Source organism: Cervus canadensis, chromosome 24 (genome assembly GCF_019320065.1).
Source record: "Cervus canadensis isolate Bull #8, Minnesota chromosome 24, ASM1932006v1, whole genome shotgun sequence".
NCBI lineage: Eukaryota > Metazoa > Chordata > Mammalia > Artiodactyla > Cervidae > Cervus > Cervus canadensis.
In genome coordinates, this window is record NC_057409.1 from 8,792,692 (window position 1) to 8,810,157 (window position 17,466).

Consider the following 17,466-nt stretch of genomic DNA (forward strand, 5'->3'; position numbering starts at 1 on the left):
GGGATCTGGGGCCACTCGGACAGAGAGGGACCGGGATGGTGGGTCCAAACCAGGTCCAGGGTATCGGGTGTTTTTCTGCTTTGATGGCCTCGCAGCTCTGGAAACTCCCGTGACTAGTGACTAGCTCGCTGGCCAGAACATGCTGTCCCCAAGGCCACTCCAAGGCCTCCCACCTCCATCCTCCAGTTTGACCTCTGGCCCCTGGATGACTGGAGTCATCCCTGGAGCCGCTTACAGCGTGGGGTGCGGAGAAGGCTCTCTCTCTGGGGAGGCATGGGGCTGCTAGATTGTTGAGGTGGAGGGGGGACAGTCTGGCCCTGAGTCAAGGACAGTGGGTGAGGAAGCACACAGCTGCAGCCCAGGCAGCCTTCCCAGGGTGGGGAGGACTCCAAGTGCCAGGCCCAGATGGGGAAAGAGGCACCTTTTCCCTCCCAACTCCTAGCTGCTGCACCCAGAACACTGAACTGCCTTGGCCAGGCCTCGCCTGTGGGCTGCCAAGCCAAAAGGCTCATACTGTACCAACACGCAGCCCAGAGCAGGTCCCCAGCCCCTGCTGTAGGGGGAGGCCTAGGGGAATGAAGCAGAAATCCCAGACCTGCCTCACACCGGCTGTGTGACTTTGGGCATGTGACTCAATCTCTCTGAGCCTCGGTTTTCTCATCTGTAAAAAGGAAGGACAGCAATGGCTGTCTCTTGAGATGGGTGTACAGACTTGGCATACAGCACAGCCTAGGATCTGGGTTCCTGTGGCCTGTGATGGCTGGGGGGAGGAAGACTGGGGTGGAATGGAGCTCCATCAATCAGAAGTCTCCCTCACGCACACACATCCAAGCCAACACAACTTCCCACTGATTTTAAGGGGCTGAAGAACCTGCAGATAGACTGAGATCACAGGCAACCCCAGATGGGAGTGCCGAAAAGGCACAAAGAGGTCATTTCCCAGATGGGAAGAGAGAGGCTCAGAGGGGAAGGCGAGAGTGACCAGCCCCTCCTGCTCCCACCGTAGGTCATGACAGGGTCAGGACAAACCCAGTGCTGCCCCAGGAGGCTGGAAGCCCAGCTGACTTCTCCGGCCATCCTTCCAGAATGATGAGAAAAGGAACCACTCTTCCACAACCACCATGTGCTCAGCCCACTTTGGCTCCAAGCCTCACAACAACCCTGTGAGGTGGGTGTCCACATTCTCAGTCCACAGATGAGACAGGCCCTGACCCTCCTGAGGGCAGAGACAGACCATTAGATCAGGGCCACCTGCCGACTGCGCGCGCTGCCTCCTCTGCGACACAGACTGGGGACAGGTCCCTTCACTTCATCGCAGAGGCGCAAGGCACCTCCTAATTCAGGAAGCCAGGGGCTCCTATTTAGGTTGTACCCACTTTGTCGTCCTGGACAACACGCAGGCCAGGACACGCAGGCAATGGAGCTGGCCCAACCATATCTGATGTCAGGCTCCTTGACCCCAGGACACAGTCAGAGCAAAAGGAGTGGCCAGCGAGCTCTTGGGCTGCTGGGGGCAGAACCCAAGCTGAAATCTCCACCCACCTCCACCTCTCCTGCCAGGGCACCTTTGCATTGGCACAGCTTCCTGGGGGAGGGAGGGATAAGAAAAGAAGAATCCAGCAGGTCCTTACCTAGTCAGAAGCCCCCTCCCTCTAGGAAAAGGAAACGTGAAATAAAATTATAGTGAAATGATTCAGGCACAGATCAGCCTCAGGTGCCCCCCGGATCCCGATTTCTGGGGCCCGTGGCCTCCTTAAAGCGTATTGTCGGAGGCAGAAGAAGGGGACTGGGTTTGTAGAGCTGCTTCGCAGATGCATGAGGCAGAGGCCAGACAGACTGAAGATGGGGAATGAGGCAGGCAGGTGAGGAGACGACGAGGCCGGCCTCCCCTCTGCCACCCGTCTCTGTGCCTCACTGCCTTTCCAGAGGCTGGTGGTGGGGCGGCATTAGCTGAGGACTAGGCCTGAACTCTGCCCCGCCAGGAGCCGGAAGAACATGGTCACACCAGCTCCATACCTGCCAGGTTCCCCTCCTGGGGCTGGGGGTAGTCAGATGAGGGAGGCGAGGGAAGAGCCTGTTCCCGGGGGTGGACAATGCCCCTTGACACTGAACATGGAGCGGCGGTTAGGAGAAGGACCTGGTTCTCCAGGGCAGGCAGAGACCTGGCTGAGCCTGGCAGTGGTGGTGGGGGGCGACACTCAGTCCAGCCATCGGCAGGCCTATCCCCGCCCCGTTGGTGCCTGGCCGGGTGGTCAGTCCGAGGGGCCCCGGCATGACTGACAGTCCTTCATGTCCTCAGAGTAGTCCTCGATCTGGATGGTCATGGTGTGGAAGTGGAACGTGCCCTGCAGGCGGTTGCTGGCTGCCTTCAGCACAGCCTGGGCATCTGCGTTCTCAGCTGGGGGACGAGAAGACACGTGGGGGGAGAGGGGAGGCACCAGAGAACCAATTATCACTCTTGGGCCCTTAGGAGTGAGTAGGAGGCAAGTCTCAAATCCTATCCCCAGCAGAACAAGATAGGGGGCTGTGAACATCAAGAAACCCCCAGACTCACTCTTGTACCAGGCAACCCTCTGGTTCCCCCACCTGGCACATACAACCCTGAAAGAGCCGGAAAAGCTCTGGCTTTAAGGCTCGGAGTCTTTCCTCTGCCACTTACTAGCTGTAAAAGCCAGGGCGAGTGCCTTTACCACCTTCCACCCTGCCTCAGTTTCTTCATCTATAAATGGGACCTGATGATCAAATAAATAACAAGTGCCCAGTACTCAGCATGGGGTCAGATCCAAAGCACTGGCACTGTGAATACCTGGCATCATCCAGACCCATCGGGCGGGGATGGCCCCGGGTCCCCGGCTGCCTCTCCCGCACCCACCCTGAGTGCTCCCGCCACTCACCGATGGCGATGTGGACAGACAGGATAGGCTGGGCCGTGGTCAGCGCCCAGATGTGCAGGCTGTGCAAGGCTTCCACGCCCTCTATGGACAGCAGCAGATTCCGCACGGCTGTGAAGTCCACCCCCTTGGGGGTCCCTGAGGACGACAGGGACAGGGGCTGAAGGACAGGGCTCCCTCCCACCCACGCTGCTTCCTGCTCCTCACACGGTGCCTCACTCAGACCTCCTTGGCCAGCAGAGCTGAGGTTGCCCCTGCCCCCGAAACGAGCCCCATCGTGTCACCCTGTTGTATTTTCCTCCTCACACTTGACACTGTCAGAAATGATCTTATTTGTTAGTTTCTTGCTATCTCCCTGTCTCAGATGGAAACTCTACATGCGAGCAGGACAACTGTTTGGTTTATCACCCTATTCTCAGTGCCTCTTCCCCTAGTATATGCTTGTTATAAAAATTTTTTTAAGATAAAGAAGGCAACCCGGGGCTCCCTGCACCCCCATGTAGCATCCTTGTCATCACTTTTATCTGGGTCCATCACATTCTTGGAGAAAATGCTCTGACCTGCAGCTGAACACTCAGGCTGACCCCAAACCAGGACCCAGACTGATTCCAACCACAGAGACGTATGGCTCCAGACCCGGAGCGCCAGAAAGCCAGGTAAGTAGGTATTGTAACTTGGGGTAGACCATTCGCTACCACTAAGCACCCCTCAAAGCCCTGCCACGTCTTCCCGAGGCGGGCGCACCTCAGGAAAGAAGGCCTGAGCTGGAGTGGATTCAGTAGTCTTTTTTGTCCAGCTCCAACTATCTTTTTCTCATCCTCAGTCTGGCCCCACAGCACTGTGCAATGAGAAGCATAATCCTCACCCCGAAAGGGAAGGCAAGTGGAGACTCAGGAAGCATATGAGGAAGGGCAGGAGGGCCAGGTGCTAAAGACACACTTGGAAGCCCCCAGACTTGGCAGGGAGGACACACCCCAGCAGGAAGGAGGCACCCTTGGGGTAGGGGGACGGAAAGGACGATCCAGGGGACATTTCCGGAATAACCACACCCGAGGACCCTGCTCAATGTCAAGATTAGTCCGGGCCCCAGGAGGTTCTCCAGACCTTGCCCCCCCCCCCACCATGTGCTGTGATGCACCCCCACACCCAACACACACACACACACACACACACACACACACAGTGCATGGTCAGTCATGTCCGACTCTTTGTGACCCCATTGACTGTAGCCCACCAGCCTCCTCTATCCGTGGGATTTCCCAGGCAAGAATACTGGAGTGGGTTGCCAGCTCCTCCTCCAGGGGAACCTCCACAACCCAGGGATCGGACTGGTGTCTGCTCGATTGGCAGGCAGATTCTTTGCCCCTGAGCCACCTGGGAAGCCCACATATACACAGACTCGAGCTTATCTTAGCACTGGAAAGTAAAGAGCAAAAAGGGAGCCCCAAGCTCAGGTTACCTTCCATCAGCACCAGGATCACATCTCTCAGGACAGTCAAGGTTGTCCCCAGGACGAGGATGGAGAACAGGAAGGTGCAGATGGGGTCTATAAACTTGTACTCTGGCTACAAGGAAAGAGAGGCAGAGCTGGGGGTCACCAGCCAACACTTCAGCCTTCCTTCTCCCCTCCCACCCAGTAGTGAGTCAGGGAGAAGGGCTTTTTCTGCAGGGTGGGCACCAGCTTCACCCCGACCCTGCTGCCCAGTTCTCTACCTTTAATTCTGTGTCCAGAAGGACAGGCAGGACGTACCACAGTTCAGGATAAGACACCATGCCTCCCCACCCCTCCCTGCCCAAGGGGCTAAGCCACAGACAGAGCTAAATGGAATCTTAGGCACCATCTGGCCCAACATCCCAGCTTTATAGGTGGGGTAACAGAGGCTCAATTAGAGCAAGGGACTCCTCTACATCATGCAGCTAGCAAGGGATGATCTAAAGCTTCAAACCCAGCGCTGGGCTCTTTCCATTACACCTCACTGCCTCTGTGTAATGGGCAATGCCCAGGCTTCAGCAGCCTACAGTCCTGGATTTGAATCTGACTCTACAACTTACCAGCTAAGTGATGCTGTGCAAGTCATTGAGCCTTTCTGGGCGGCAAAAAACACCACCACCTCCCTTCAGGGTTCTCATCAAGATCAGAAGCACTAATGCTTTGTGGGTATTGGGTAAATGTTTCTTCCCTCTCCCACCCTTCTGCCTGGAGCTGGGAGGGAGCTAGAACTGGAAAGGGTCCTGTGCAGAGAGAAGACCCCAGGTGACCTACACTCCCTCCCCTACTTCCCCCTGTCCCCAGCTCTAACCTTGAAGTATAAAATAAAGGCTGCCACCAAAACGCCCAAGCTCTGCAGAAAGTCTCCAATGACGTGGATAAAGGCAGCTCGGACACTGGGGCTTCCCTGCTCCTGGCTGGCGTTGTGGCCGTGCTCGGGGTTGTGGCTGTGTCCATGGCCAGACTGGTGAAGAATCAACCCCATTCTATGGGAGTGGAGACAAGGCCCAGGGGCTTGCAGAGGGAGCAGATGGAAGCTTCAAATTCGGCTAGGCAGAGGCCCCAATCAGGACTAACTAGGCAGGTCAAAATCCCAGCCCCCACCCAAGACTGCATGATCCCTTTGGCCACAGAAGGAGCCCAACGAACGTGGCCTTGGTTCAGAGTTTTGCCAACGGGAGGAGGGGCTCAGCTCCATCCAATGCCAGGCTGAACCTGGGCACAAAGCTGCCCCAGTGCCAAACCTCAGAGCAGAAGGGCGCTACAGAGGAGATCGAGTTCCCCCCAGCATGTCACAGAAGGTGAAGCTGAGGCCCAGAGAGGGAAGTGGCTTGCCCAAGGCCACTGGGCAAGGGGGAGAGAACCCAAAATAGACACCCCTGCTCTACACAACTTACGTCTCAATGAGACCAACTTCAGGCACATCAGATTGAAAATGGCTTTGAGATTCCGTCCCTAGGGACCCCTGCTCCTGTAAGCACTAGACTCACCCCTCCCCACAACAGGTAGGAAGCCTGTCTCTGGTTATTCACTACACGTCTAGGGTGGGGACTTGATGTCGCCCCAGGTTTACAGTTCCTGATGGCCTGGCCCTAGGCCTCAGGCAGGACCCAGGTGTTCCAGGTGCCAGAGCTCAGAGCACAAGGGAGATTCTGATCCTGCAGCCATCCTGGTGTGAGGCATGGCCCCCTCCTAAAAAGAGCAGGCCTGTAGGTATGACTGTGAGGATGGGGAGGGTTCCCAGGGACCCCAGGCCACACTCACATGATGTTCATGACCACAGCACAGCCCGACGTGATCAGCATGGTCTGCTTCTCAATCTCATAGTCTCCAGAGATCAGCCGTTCCACCGCCAAGTACACCAGCACCCCCGTCATGACCCAGATGGACAGCATAGAGAGCAGGGCACCCAGGATCTCTGAGGAAGAACCCAGCCCCCAATACCAATCTTAGCATGGGGCCCTGAGGCTAAGGAGCCCCCTCTCCCTTCCCACAAAATCTGAGCCTGGGTCTGATTGGAGGTATGGCTCTGCTAGAGGTACTATGGCTGGCCCCTCACCCCACCACTCATACATCTGAAAAGGTCAGAGCTAGAAGAAACTCAAGACATCATCTGGGGCAATTTTTTCTGTTGAAGCTGACTCATTAAATATATACCCATTGCTCATCTGGCAAACTGAGGCTCTGAGGAACAGAGGCTGGGCCATCTCCCATCAAGAAGAGAATGACAATGCAGCCCAGAGATGAACTTCAGAAAGCTTTCCTGACCTCTCCCTCCCCGCTAAAGCCAATCCATGGCGTTATGTGCAAAGTGAACACCACTGTCATTTATTCTTAAACAAATAAAACTTATCCTCTTAGGAAGGTGGACTTTCCTTCCCTGCAGGGTGGGAACTCCCAGAGGACTGGGGGCCAGGGTTCCCCCATCAGACTGGAAGCTCTCAAAGGACAAAAGTCATGGTCCTCTTCCCCCACCCAAGTCAGCCTCCTGGTTTTACGCAGGGACCCAATGCACTCACCTAAGAACTTTCATCTTAACCCACCCCCTCCTCCCCCAACTCCACCCCGCATCCCAACCAGGGCCCTCACCAGCTCGATGCCAACCAAAGTTCATGGTCTTGGTGGCTGGCCGGGAAGACATCCACAGGGAGAAGAGGCTGATAAGCATGGTGGCAAAGTCAGTGAGCATGTGGGCTGCATCTGTCATGATCGCCAAGCTATGTGCCAGGTACCCACCTGCAGGGCCAAGAGGAGGGAGGGTCCTTATCGGCTCCCCAAGGAGCCAGTTTCCCAGAGTGTGTGTGCAGCAGGGAAACCATGAGCTCTAGAGAAAGACAAAGGATTCCAGACCTCTCCACCATTAGCTATGTAACCATGATCAAGTGACTTCCTTTCTCCGAGCCTCAGCTAGCATCTGTGAAATGGGATCAGCAAAATCTACTTAGAGGATGAACGTGAAAATTGAGTTCAAATTGGGCCTGGAAGGGAATACCGCTGTGGTCCAGTGGTTCGGACTCCCCACTTTCATGGCACCCTTGGCTCGGGTTCAATCCCTGGTCAGGGATCTAAGATTCCACAAGCCATGCAGCATGGCCAAAACCAAAACCAAAAACAAAAAAAAAAAGGGGGGGGGGGGCTTGGAAAGCATCGTAGGCACTCAATTAATGCTCTTTTCTTTTAGCATTCAGGTCTTTCCTGACCTACTAGTTGTACGCAATCTCAGGCAAGTCATTTAACCTTGTGATGCCTCAGTTGCATCATAAAAATGAGCCTATCAGGACCCATGAGGCTGTTGTGAGGATTGCATGAGATAGTGTGCGTGTAAGAGGTTCAGCATGGTGTGAGTGTGCGACAGCTGCTCAGTCATGTCTGACTCTTTGCAACCCCATGGACTGTAGTCTGCCAGGCTCCTCTGTCCATGGGATTCTCAGGCAAGAATACTGGAGTGGGTTGCCATTTCCTTCTCCAGGGGATCTTCCCGACCCAGGGATGGAACCCTGATCTCCCGCACTGCAGGCAGCCTCTTTACTGTCTGAGCCACCAAGGGAGGCCTACTATTAGCATGGCAAGCATACAGTAAATGGGGCTGTTGGTATTAATACTACAGGAACATTCGGGAGAAAAGCCTTATGGATCATCCAGACTACCCATGTGCCAATTTCATGCAATTAGCCCAGAGTCCTTACCAATGACTTCCCCAATCATGAACAACAGGCAGAAGGCAGAAGCCACACAGAGCTGCCGCCAGGCCCTCTTCTTGGGGTCGCAGTGACTGCCAGGACCCTTCTGGGAATGACAGTAATGGCTGCTCTGCGGAGCCGGCTCAGTGGGCTGCAAGGCCAGGCCAGGTGAAGACGCCGGAGGGATGCTGCTGGTCCCATCCTCCCAAAGAGTTGTGTAAGTCCTGTCCAGAGAGAAAGGGTGAGGGATGAGATGGGAACAAAGAGGGCTGACTCTAGTTTTACCTCTCTGTGGGGCCTGCGCGTTCCCCTGTGCCCGTTTGGAAAAAGAGTTAAGGATATACTCCAAGCTCGACAGACTCTAAGGTGTGACCAGAAGCCCCTCCTTGCAGGAGGGTGCTGGAGAATGACCAGTCCTGGAGTCTTGGCTCCGTGTGTTTTCTCCTCCTTCATCCCTCCCAGGGCTTGGAGGAGGTAAAGACCTTGGGAACAAGCCGGGGGGCTGGACTGGACCGGTTCAGTGGAGCGCGGGTAAGGATCAGAGCTCATGCTCAGGGAAGACAGCAGCTCGCCCCTTCGCAAGGACTCGGAGACACCGGGCTTACCAGGGCGGGGCGGTCCCTGGGCTAAGAGCCAGCCCCGGGGGAGAGCTCCAGGCACGCACTGCCCCGCGAACCCGCAGGGGTCAGGATCTGTGCTCTGCGGCGAGGAAGGACTGGTCCCTGTGCTCAGCCTCAATTTCCCCTTTCCTCCACCTCCCTCCCACCCCTCCTGTCGGGGCGGGGGGCGGGGGTCCCAGGTCGAGCCGTCGCCAAAACCAACCACTGCCAGGATGGCAGACGGGGAGGTGGGGCTGAGGTCACTGAAATTCCCGCCCCTCCCCAGGTTCTCCTTACCCGACTGCAAGCCTGGAGTCTAACAGATGCATCCTCTCGCCGGCTTTCATGCGGCCTCGCGCGACCTGCTACGTGCTCCCTGGAGTCGCGCACTGGGCTTTCCCGCGGCGAGCGCTCACCTGCCACCAGCGCCTTGCGCGCAGCTCCCGCCTGGACCGCGCCGGGGCCGCTGAGGGGTTGTCCCGCTGTAGCTACCGCTGCTGCCCCCACGACGCCGGCGGCTGCGCGCCGCGCCGGCTGGCTTTATCAAGTCCCCGCTTCTCCGTGTGAAGCGGCGCGTCGTGCGCAAAAGCCCGCAGGGAAGGGGGAGGGTGTAGCTGGCTGCAAAGGGCCCCGGCGCTGACCCCAGCACCGGGTCCCCGGAGCCCGAGGAGCCCACCTGGCCTGCGTCGGAAAGCCTAACCGCCTCCGCCCAGCCCTGCTGCTGCTTGCTGTTTCTGCCTCCACTGCGCCCACTTGCCCCCCGCGCGGGGCTGGCTGCCTCCTGCCGGGAAGTTCTCGGGACACCGGCTTGTTGAAATCGGCTTTGAGTCGCCTAAGAGCAGGAATGTGGCTCCTAGACTCAGAATAAAGGGCTCCTGAGGCTGGGGTTGTTGTCTTCCTCCTCGGGAAACCCGTGATCGGTTTCCACCCTCCGGCTGCAGACGTCCGAGGCCTCCCAGGTTCTTCTGCGCAGGCTAGGGGGCTCCCGGGGGCGGGGTGTGCCTGCACTCAGTCTGGGACGGTAGCCTTCCTGACGGACCCATCCTCGTCGCTCTAGCAGCACCAGTTCCTCCCCTTCTAGGGCTCTGATTAAAATCTGGGGTGACCGGCTGTATCTCCACCGCTACATGGAGCAGGGTCGCGCTTCAGCCCGGTCGCCATCTGGACTGAGCTGACACCGCCACCAGCACACCATCTATTCTCCACTGCCCCGCGGCAGCTCCCAGGAGCCAAGCGTGGTGTTCGGCCGAGAGAAGCCAGCTAGCTCTTCCTGCCGGGGTTCAGTGGGGTTGGATGTGCGTTTTGTGCGGGTCTCAGCTTATCGATGGAGTTGAAGTTTCAAACTGCCCCAGGCTCAGCTCAGATTAATCTTATAATTTACTTGAGGGCAAAATGTGTATGCTTTAAAAAAAAAAAAAAGTGTTTTCTATTGTCACTCTTGTTCCCTTAAATGGAAAGTACATGGTAAATATATGAAGATTTACAAATTGGATCCAGACACGTTTATTCATTTTACAAAAACTTTTATGCCAGAACTCCCTTAAACTAATACTTTCCTAGTACTCATTTTAATTGATTTGGAAGAGTTTAATTAGTTAAGACTGTGATATACTGAAAAGCAGCTCCATTTGTATTCTATACCTGTCTCCTTCAGAGATCCCCAAAGGTCCTATGCAAATGACCTAGCAGTTAAGACACCTCAGCAATTTTATTCTAAAAATGTAGATATCCCTACAAAGAAGGCTTCCCAGGTGGCGCTAGAGGTAAACCACCCGCCTGTCAATGAAAGAGAGAGAAGAGATTTAGGTTTGATCCCTGGGTGGGGAAGAGCCCCTGGAGGGGGTCATGGCAACCTACTCCAGTATTCTTGCCTGGAGAATCTCATGGAGAGAGAAGTCTGGTGGGCTATAGTCCATGGGATTGCAGAGTAAAACACGACTAAAGCGACTTGGCACAGCACAGGTGGTTAAAATACACATGTAATGAAAATTTGTTAATGGCCTCAGATTCTTGGGGTCTTGTTTTTTCCACCAAAAAAATAGCTCATATATATTCTGGCTCTTCCCTCACCTCTTTGGAGCTGTTCCTTTGTAAAGTCACCAAATAAAACTTAACTGACACCTTTTCTGTCATGCTTTTTTTTCCTGTCAACACCTATGTGTGTGTGTGTGTTAGTCACTTAGTCATGTCCAACTCTTTGCGACCCCATGGACTGTAGTCCACCAGGCTCCTCTGTCCTCAGAATTCTCCAGGCAAGCATACTGGAATGAGTTGCCATTTCCTTCTCCAGGGGATCTTACCAACCCAGGGATCGAACCTGGGTTTCCTGCATTGCAGGAAAGCATCCTGCAGATGCTTTACCATCTAAGCCACCAGGGAAGCCCAGGGAAGCCCAGGGAAGCCCATCAACAGTCTACAAGGAATCTGATTCTGTAGGTCTGGGAAGGGGGTCTGGGAATCTATATATTTTTTAAACTCTTGTGTTCAATTCTATCATGAAATTATTGTTCTTTTTAATGGTATGTTCTTGTTGTTCAGTCGCCCAGTCGTGTCCAACTCTCTGTGACCCCATGGACTGCAGCACACCAGGCCTCCTCGTCCCTCACCATCTCCCGAAGTTTGCCCAAGTTCATGTCCATTGCATCAGTGATGCCGTCCAGCCTTATCATCCTCTGATGCCCTCTTCTCCTTCAGCCCTCAATCTTTCCCAGCATCAGGGACTTTTCCAACGAGTCAGCTGTTCGCATAAGATGACCAAAACACTGGAGCTTCAGCTTCAGTTCTTCCAACGAATGTTCAGGGTTGATTTCCCTTAAGGTTGACTGATTTGATCTTCTTGCTGTCCAGGGGATTTTCAGGAGCCTTGGGGCTTCCCTGGTGGCTTAGAGGGTAAAGCTCCACCTGCAACGCAGGAGACCCGGGTTCAATCCCTGAGTCGGGAAGATTCCCCTGGAGAAAGAAATGGCAACCCACTCTAGTACTCTTGCCTGGAAAATCCCATGTACGGAGGAGCCTGGGAGGCTGCAGTCCATGGGGTTCCAAAGAGTCGGAGACGACAGAGCGACTTCATTTTCTCCAACACCACAGTTCAAAGGCATCAATTCTTCGGCACTCTGCCTTCTTTATGGTCCAGCTCTCACAACTATACATGACCACTGGGAAGATCATAGCCTTGACTATACAGACCTTTGTCGGCAGAGTAATGTCTCTGCTTTTCAGCACAGTCTAAGTTTGTCATAGCTTTCCTGCCAACAAGCAATCATCTTCTGATTTCATGGCTACAGTCACGATCCGCAGTGATCTTAGAGACCAAGAACAGGAAATTTGTCACTACTTCCACCTTTTCCTCTTCTCTTTGCCATGAAGTAATGGGGCCAGATACCACGATCTTAGTTTTTTTTTTAAAATATTTAATTTTAAGCCAGTTCTTTCACTCTCCTTCACCCTCATCAAGAGGCTCTTTAGTTCCTCTTTGCTTTCTGCCATTAGAGTGGTATTGTGCACATATCTGAGGTTGTTGATGTTTCTCTCACTTATCTTGACTCCAGCTTGTAACTCATCCATCCCGGCATTTCTCATGATGTGCTCAGTGTACAGATTAAACAAACAGGGTGACAGCAGACAGCCCTGTCATACCCCTTTCTCATTCTTGAACCAATCAGTTGTTCCATACAGGATTCTAACTGTTGCTTCTTGACCCGCATACAGGTTTCTTGAGAAACAGGTGAGATGGTCTGGTAGTCTCATTACTCGAACAGCTTTCCACAGTTTATTATGATATGCACAGCCAAAGGCTTTAGTGTAACTGATGAAACAGAGGTAGATGTTTTCCTGGAATTCCCTAGCTTTCTCTGTGATCCAGTGAATGTTGGCAATTTGACCTCTGGTTCCTCTTCCTTTTCTAAAACCAGCTTGGACATCTGGAAGTTGTTGGTTCGCATAATGCTGAAGCCTAGCATGCAAGATTTTAAGTGTGACCTTACTTACGGCAGAAAGTGAAGAGGAACTAAAAAGCCTCTTGATGAAAGTGAAAGAGGAGAGTGAAAAAATTGGCTTAAAGCTTAACATTCAGAAAACTAAGATCATGGCATCTGGTCCCATCACCTCATGGGAAATAGATGGGGAGACAGTGGAAACAGTGTCAGACTCTATTTTTTTGGGCTCTAAAATCACTACAGATGGTGACTGCAGCCATGAAATTAAAAGATGCTTACTCAAAAAAAAAAAAAAAAAGATGCTTACTCCTTGGAAGGAAAGTTATGACCAACCTAGATAGCATATTAAAAAGCAGAGACATTACTTTGCCAACAAAGGTCCGCCTAGTCAAGGCTATGGTTTTTCCAGTGGTCATGTATGGATGTGAGAGTTGGACTGTGAAGAAAGCTGAGTGCCGAAAAATTGATGCTTTTGAACTGTGGTGTTGGAGAAGACTCTTGAGAGTCCCTTGAACTGCAAGCAGATCCAGCCAGCCCATCCTGAAGGAGATCAGTCCTGGGTGTTCATTAGAAGGACTGATGCTGAAGCTGAGACTCTAATACTTTGGCCACCTCATGCAAAGAGTTGACTCATTGGAAAAGACCCTGATGCTGGGAAGGATTGGGGGCAGGAGGAGAAGGGGGTGACAGAGGATGAGATGGCTGGATGGCATCACCGACTCAATGAGCATGGGTTTGAGTAAACTCCGGGAGTTGGTGATGGACAGGGAGGCCTGGCATGCTGCGATTCATGGGGTCGCAAAGAGTCGGACACGACTGAGCGACTGAACTGAACTGAACTGAACTGAACTGAACTACTAGCATGGGAGATGAGTATGATTGTCTGATGGCTAGCACATTCTTTTGTACTACCCTTCTTGGGAATTGGGGTGAGGTTTGACCTTTTCCAGTCCTGTGGCCACTGCTGGGTCTTCCAGATATGCTGACATATTGGATGTAACACCTTGATGACCTTATCCTTTAGGCTTTTGAATAGTTCTCCTGGAATTCTGTTGCATCACTAGCTTTATTAACAGCAGTGTTTCCTAAGGCCCACTTGACTTTGCTATCCAGAATGTCTGGCTCTGGATGACTGACCACAGCATCGTAGAAATCCGGTTCATTAAGATCTATTTTGCACAGTTCTGTGTATTCTTTCCATCTCTTCTTGATCTCTTCAGCGTTTACTAAGTCTCTATCGTTTCCGTTCTTTATTGTGCCCATCTTGAGCGAAATATTCCTTGATATCTCCAGTTTTCCTGAAGAGATCTCTAGTCTTTCCCCTTCTGTTGTTTTCTTCTAGTTTTATACACTCTTCATCAAAGAAGGCCTTCTTGTCTGTCCGTGCTGTTCTTTGGAACTCTGTGTTTAGTTGACTATACCTTTCCCTTTCTCCCTTGCTTTTTGCTTCACTTCTTTCTTTAGCTATTTGTATGGTATATTTTTAATGGTATAATGGTTATGATTTTGAAAAGAACCTTTATCTAACGAGTTACACGATACCTGGAATTTGCCTTAAAATAATCACAGTGAGGAGAAGGAGTAATGATAGAGAAGAAACAAGTGTGTCAGTAACTACTGAAACGGAGCAATGAGTAAGGAGGGTATGTTATACTGTTCACTGTACTTTTCTGTACATTTGAAATTTCCCGGAATTAAAGGTTTAGGGAAAATAAACCTCTGGTGATTCTAATGCAGCCGCCAAAACTGTATTCAAGATTTGTGGAGTAACCCCTCTGAAGCCAATTTCTTTGCAGCATGATCTTAAAAGAAACTTGTTGATCAGGAAGACTTCATACCACCTTTGAGTGTTCCAGTTTGCAAGTGCCCTTTGTGTGGCAACTAGAGATTCCCTTATTTGCAATATCAGATATCTCCCTGGAATTCACATTTCTGATTACAGAGCCTTGACTGCCCTCCCCCCTCCCTCTGATAAGTGACAGGGTAGTGGATAGATATACTTATCTCACACATGATCTGTGTGAGAACTCTGGGGAACTCTGGAGGTAGAATGTGGACTGGTTGTAACACTGATTTTTGTGATTTCAAGGAGGTGAAAACTTCTCTCCTTCTGGCCTCAAATTCCTTCAGGTTTCTATAAGAGGATATTTTAGGACTATTAAGAAAAAGTGTGGGATTGTCAAAAAAGGGTAGTAGCTACATCCACGCAGGAGGAAGCAGACACATGAAGAGTCCCTAGGGGTTCATAATGTGGTTTTTTTTCTTTTATTCTATTTTTCTTTCTTTAATTGAAGTGCAGTTGATTTACAGTGTTTCAGACATATAGCCAAGTGATTCAATTAAACATATAATATTCTTTTTCCTGATCGGCTAAGTAGCAACATCAGATTTCAGTATATAGTATATAACTCTGAAATTAGTTCTGTGCACTTGTATGTGGTTTTTGTTGTTGTTGTTAAGTATTTTATTTATTTATTTGGCAGCACTGGGTCTTAGCTGTGGAACACGGGATCTTCAGTAGAGTGTGGGATATAGTTCCCCGACCATGGATTGAACCGTGGTCCCTTGCATTGGGAACGTAAAGTCTTAGCCACTGGACCACCAGGGAATCCCTTTTGTATGTAATATGTTACACTTTTTTTTTTTAACTCTTGCTTCAGAACTTGAAAAAGGACTGGAAATGAAAGCAAAATTTGATTCCCTGAAATTCACAGGTATCAAGTTAGCCTTGGAAAAAGTCCCAGAAGTGAAAATGGGCAGAGGTGTGAGGGTTGAAAGCATTTTCATAAGGTTGAATTACACAGAAGGGCTAGTTCTGGAGGATGTCACATGAATGAGTAAGTTGGGAAATGCTGGGTTCAATGTTCAATCCACCAAAAAAACATTCAGATCAGTTCAGTTCAGTTCAGTTCAGTCATTCAGTCGTGTCCGACTCTTTGCGACCCCATGGACTGCAGCATGCCAGACCTCCCTGTTCATCACCAACTCCCGGAGTTTACTCAAACTAATGTCCATCGAGTTGGTGATGCCATCCAACCATCTCCTCCTCTGTCGTCCCCTTCTCCTCCTGCCCTCAATCTTTCCCAGCATCGGGGTCTTTTCAAATGAGTCAATTCTTCAAATTAGGTGGCCAAAGTATTGGAGCTTCAGCTTCAACATCAGTCCTTACAATGAATATTCAGGACTGATTTCCTTTAGGATGGAACATCCTAAAACATAAGAGCTTTAAAGATCAGGTGGTATTCCAAACACCATGAACTTTACGGCAGGACTGCACAGAGCCCTTAAGTTGCTACTGAGTTCTGAATGTCAAAAAGAGTGGGACGGACTCTGCAGCATTCCTCAAATTCCTAAATCTTAAGGGTCTCAGACCCAGTTGATGCACCTCCATCAGACTGACTCAGCCTCACCTCTCTCCCAGCCCCTTGTTCCTGGAGAGCCTGATGTTTCAGCCATGGTCATCATCTCATGACCTAGCACAGGTGGCTGGCTTGGCCTTCCCTGGAGTAAATCTGGGCCCCAGCAGAGCCTCCATGGTGACCACCATGGTGGGGGCAGCGCAGCTCTAGCCCTCTAACCATAAGCCTTGACAGATTTTGTTTTATTTGCTTTTTTGTAAAGCAGGTACCTGACTTAAGCTCTGATTATCATTCATTTTAAAAGAGGCAACCACTTTAAGGGGCCTATGTCTAGCAAACCCTTGGGTGCCTCTCCCCACTGAGATTCCTCTGTTTTCGCAATCTTAGTTGATTTGGCTAACTGACAATTTGGGTCACTCGATTTTTTTTTCCTCTTCTCACACTTTAAAATCCCACACTTATACTTTAAATTCATCAATAAAGAGTGAGCCTTTAAAACTGTAGGCCCCCACCCTCGACCCCAATAGAAACAGAAGACAGGCCCATGCTTTATCCCTCCCTCTCTCCACCTGTGAACTCACTGCGTGGTATGCTGTGTAACGTCCAGATCTTGTAAGTAATAAACCTTTATTTTTTAAACTTTCCTGTTGCTTAGTACTTAAAAACATCTTGAAATTAACAAGAATTACGGGGGCCGGTCTAACCACATTAGTCATTAATAAGCTGAGACCAGCACAAAACCTACGCCCAACCCCACAAGACCTGGAGGCTCCCTCACCACCTGCAGAGTCAGCTGACAGCCCTTGAGCGTCCCCCACAGCTGCCCAAAGGGTCAAGTGACATAAGGGACGCTCGGGGCATTGACGCTCTGGGAGGCAAACTCCAATCCTAAGAGATGGGAGGTGAAAGAAGCCAGTAGACAAGTCTCCCCCTTCTTCCTACTGATGAACTGTTCAAGGCACACTGTTCTTTTTGCCCTGCTAGAAGCATCTCCCATGCTTGAGCAAGCAGCCAGCTCTCTTGGTGAAGCTGTGGCCAGCTCGGTAACATGATACTTTATATATTTGCTTTCCTCGCTGGTGGCTCAGCGGGTAAAGAATCTGCCTGCAGTGTGGGAGACCTGGGTTCAGTCCCTGGGTTGGGAAGATCCCCTGGAGAAGGGAAAAGCTATCCACTCCAGTATTCTGGCCTGGAGAATTCCATGGACTGTATAGTCCATGGGGTCACAAACAGTCGGACACGTCTGAGCGACTTTCTCTTCACTTCACTTTCCTACCTGGCTTCCACTTCCCTTCACTCTGGCTGTCCTAGGAATGTAGCTGAACTATTCACTCTTTGCCTCAGGTTGTGTTTTCTAGAGAACCAGAAAACAAGGCACTGAATGAAACCTTTTCTGAAGGGTCCTGTCAAGGCCAGTTTTCCAAGGAGCTCTCATTGGGAAATGCAAGGTTGAAGGACAACTTGTTTGGTGGGATAGAAACCCGGGTTTTTGCCATTACTGTCTATTTCCTGC

The 17,466-nt window shown here is 51.4% G+C and overlaps 1 protein-coding gene across 1 annotated transcript; it reads right to left on the reverse strand.

The window, feature by feature from the left end:
• Positions 1–828: 828 nt before the first annotated feature.
• SLC30A2 (solute carrier family 30 member 2) lies at positions 829–10,248 on the reverse strand. Its single transcript, XM_043445534.1, has 8 exons — positions 8,957–10,248; positions 8,067–8,284; positions 6,970–7,116; positions 6,145–6,298; positions 5,192–5,366; positions 4,351–4,456; positions 2,895–3,029; positions 829–2,398 (listed from the first exon to the last, which is right to left on the reverse strand). Exons 1-8 carry the CDS (start codon positions 9,004–9,006, stop codon positions 2,253–2,255), a joined length of 1,131 nt encoding a protein of 376 aa, XP_043301469.1. The 5' UTR covers positions 9,007–10,248; the 3' UTR covers positions 829–2,252.
• Positions 10,249–17,466: the final 7,218 nt, after the last annotated feature.

What these genes read in the sequence shown, in the direction of transcription:
- SLC30A2 (XM_043445534.1), bottom strand. Translation starts at nt 9,006, where the DNA reads ATGAAAGCCGGCGAGAGGATGCATCTGTTAGACTCCAGGCTTGCAGTC. An exon ending in GACTCCAGGCTTGCAGTCGG is followed by an intron (nt 8,285 to 8,956) that starts GTAAGGAGAACC and finishes CTCTCTGGACAG; the next exon opens with GACTTACACAACTCTTTGGG. An exon ending in CCTTTATTTTATACTTCAAG is followed by an intron (nt 4,457 to 5,191) that starts GTTAGAGCTGGG and finishes CTTTCCTTGTAG; the next exon opens with CCAGAGTACAAGTTTATAGA.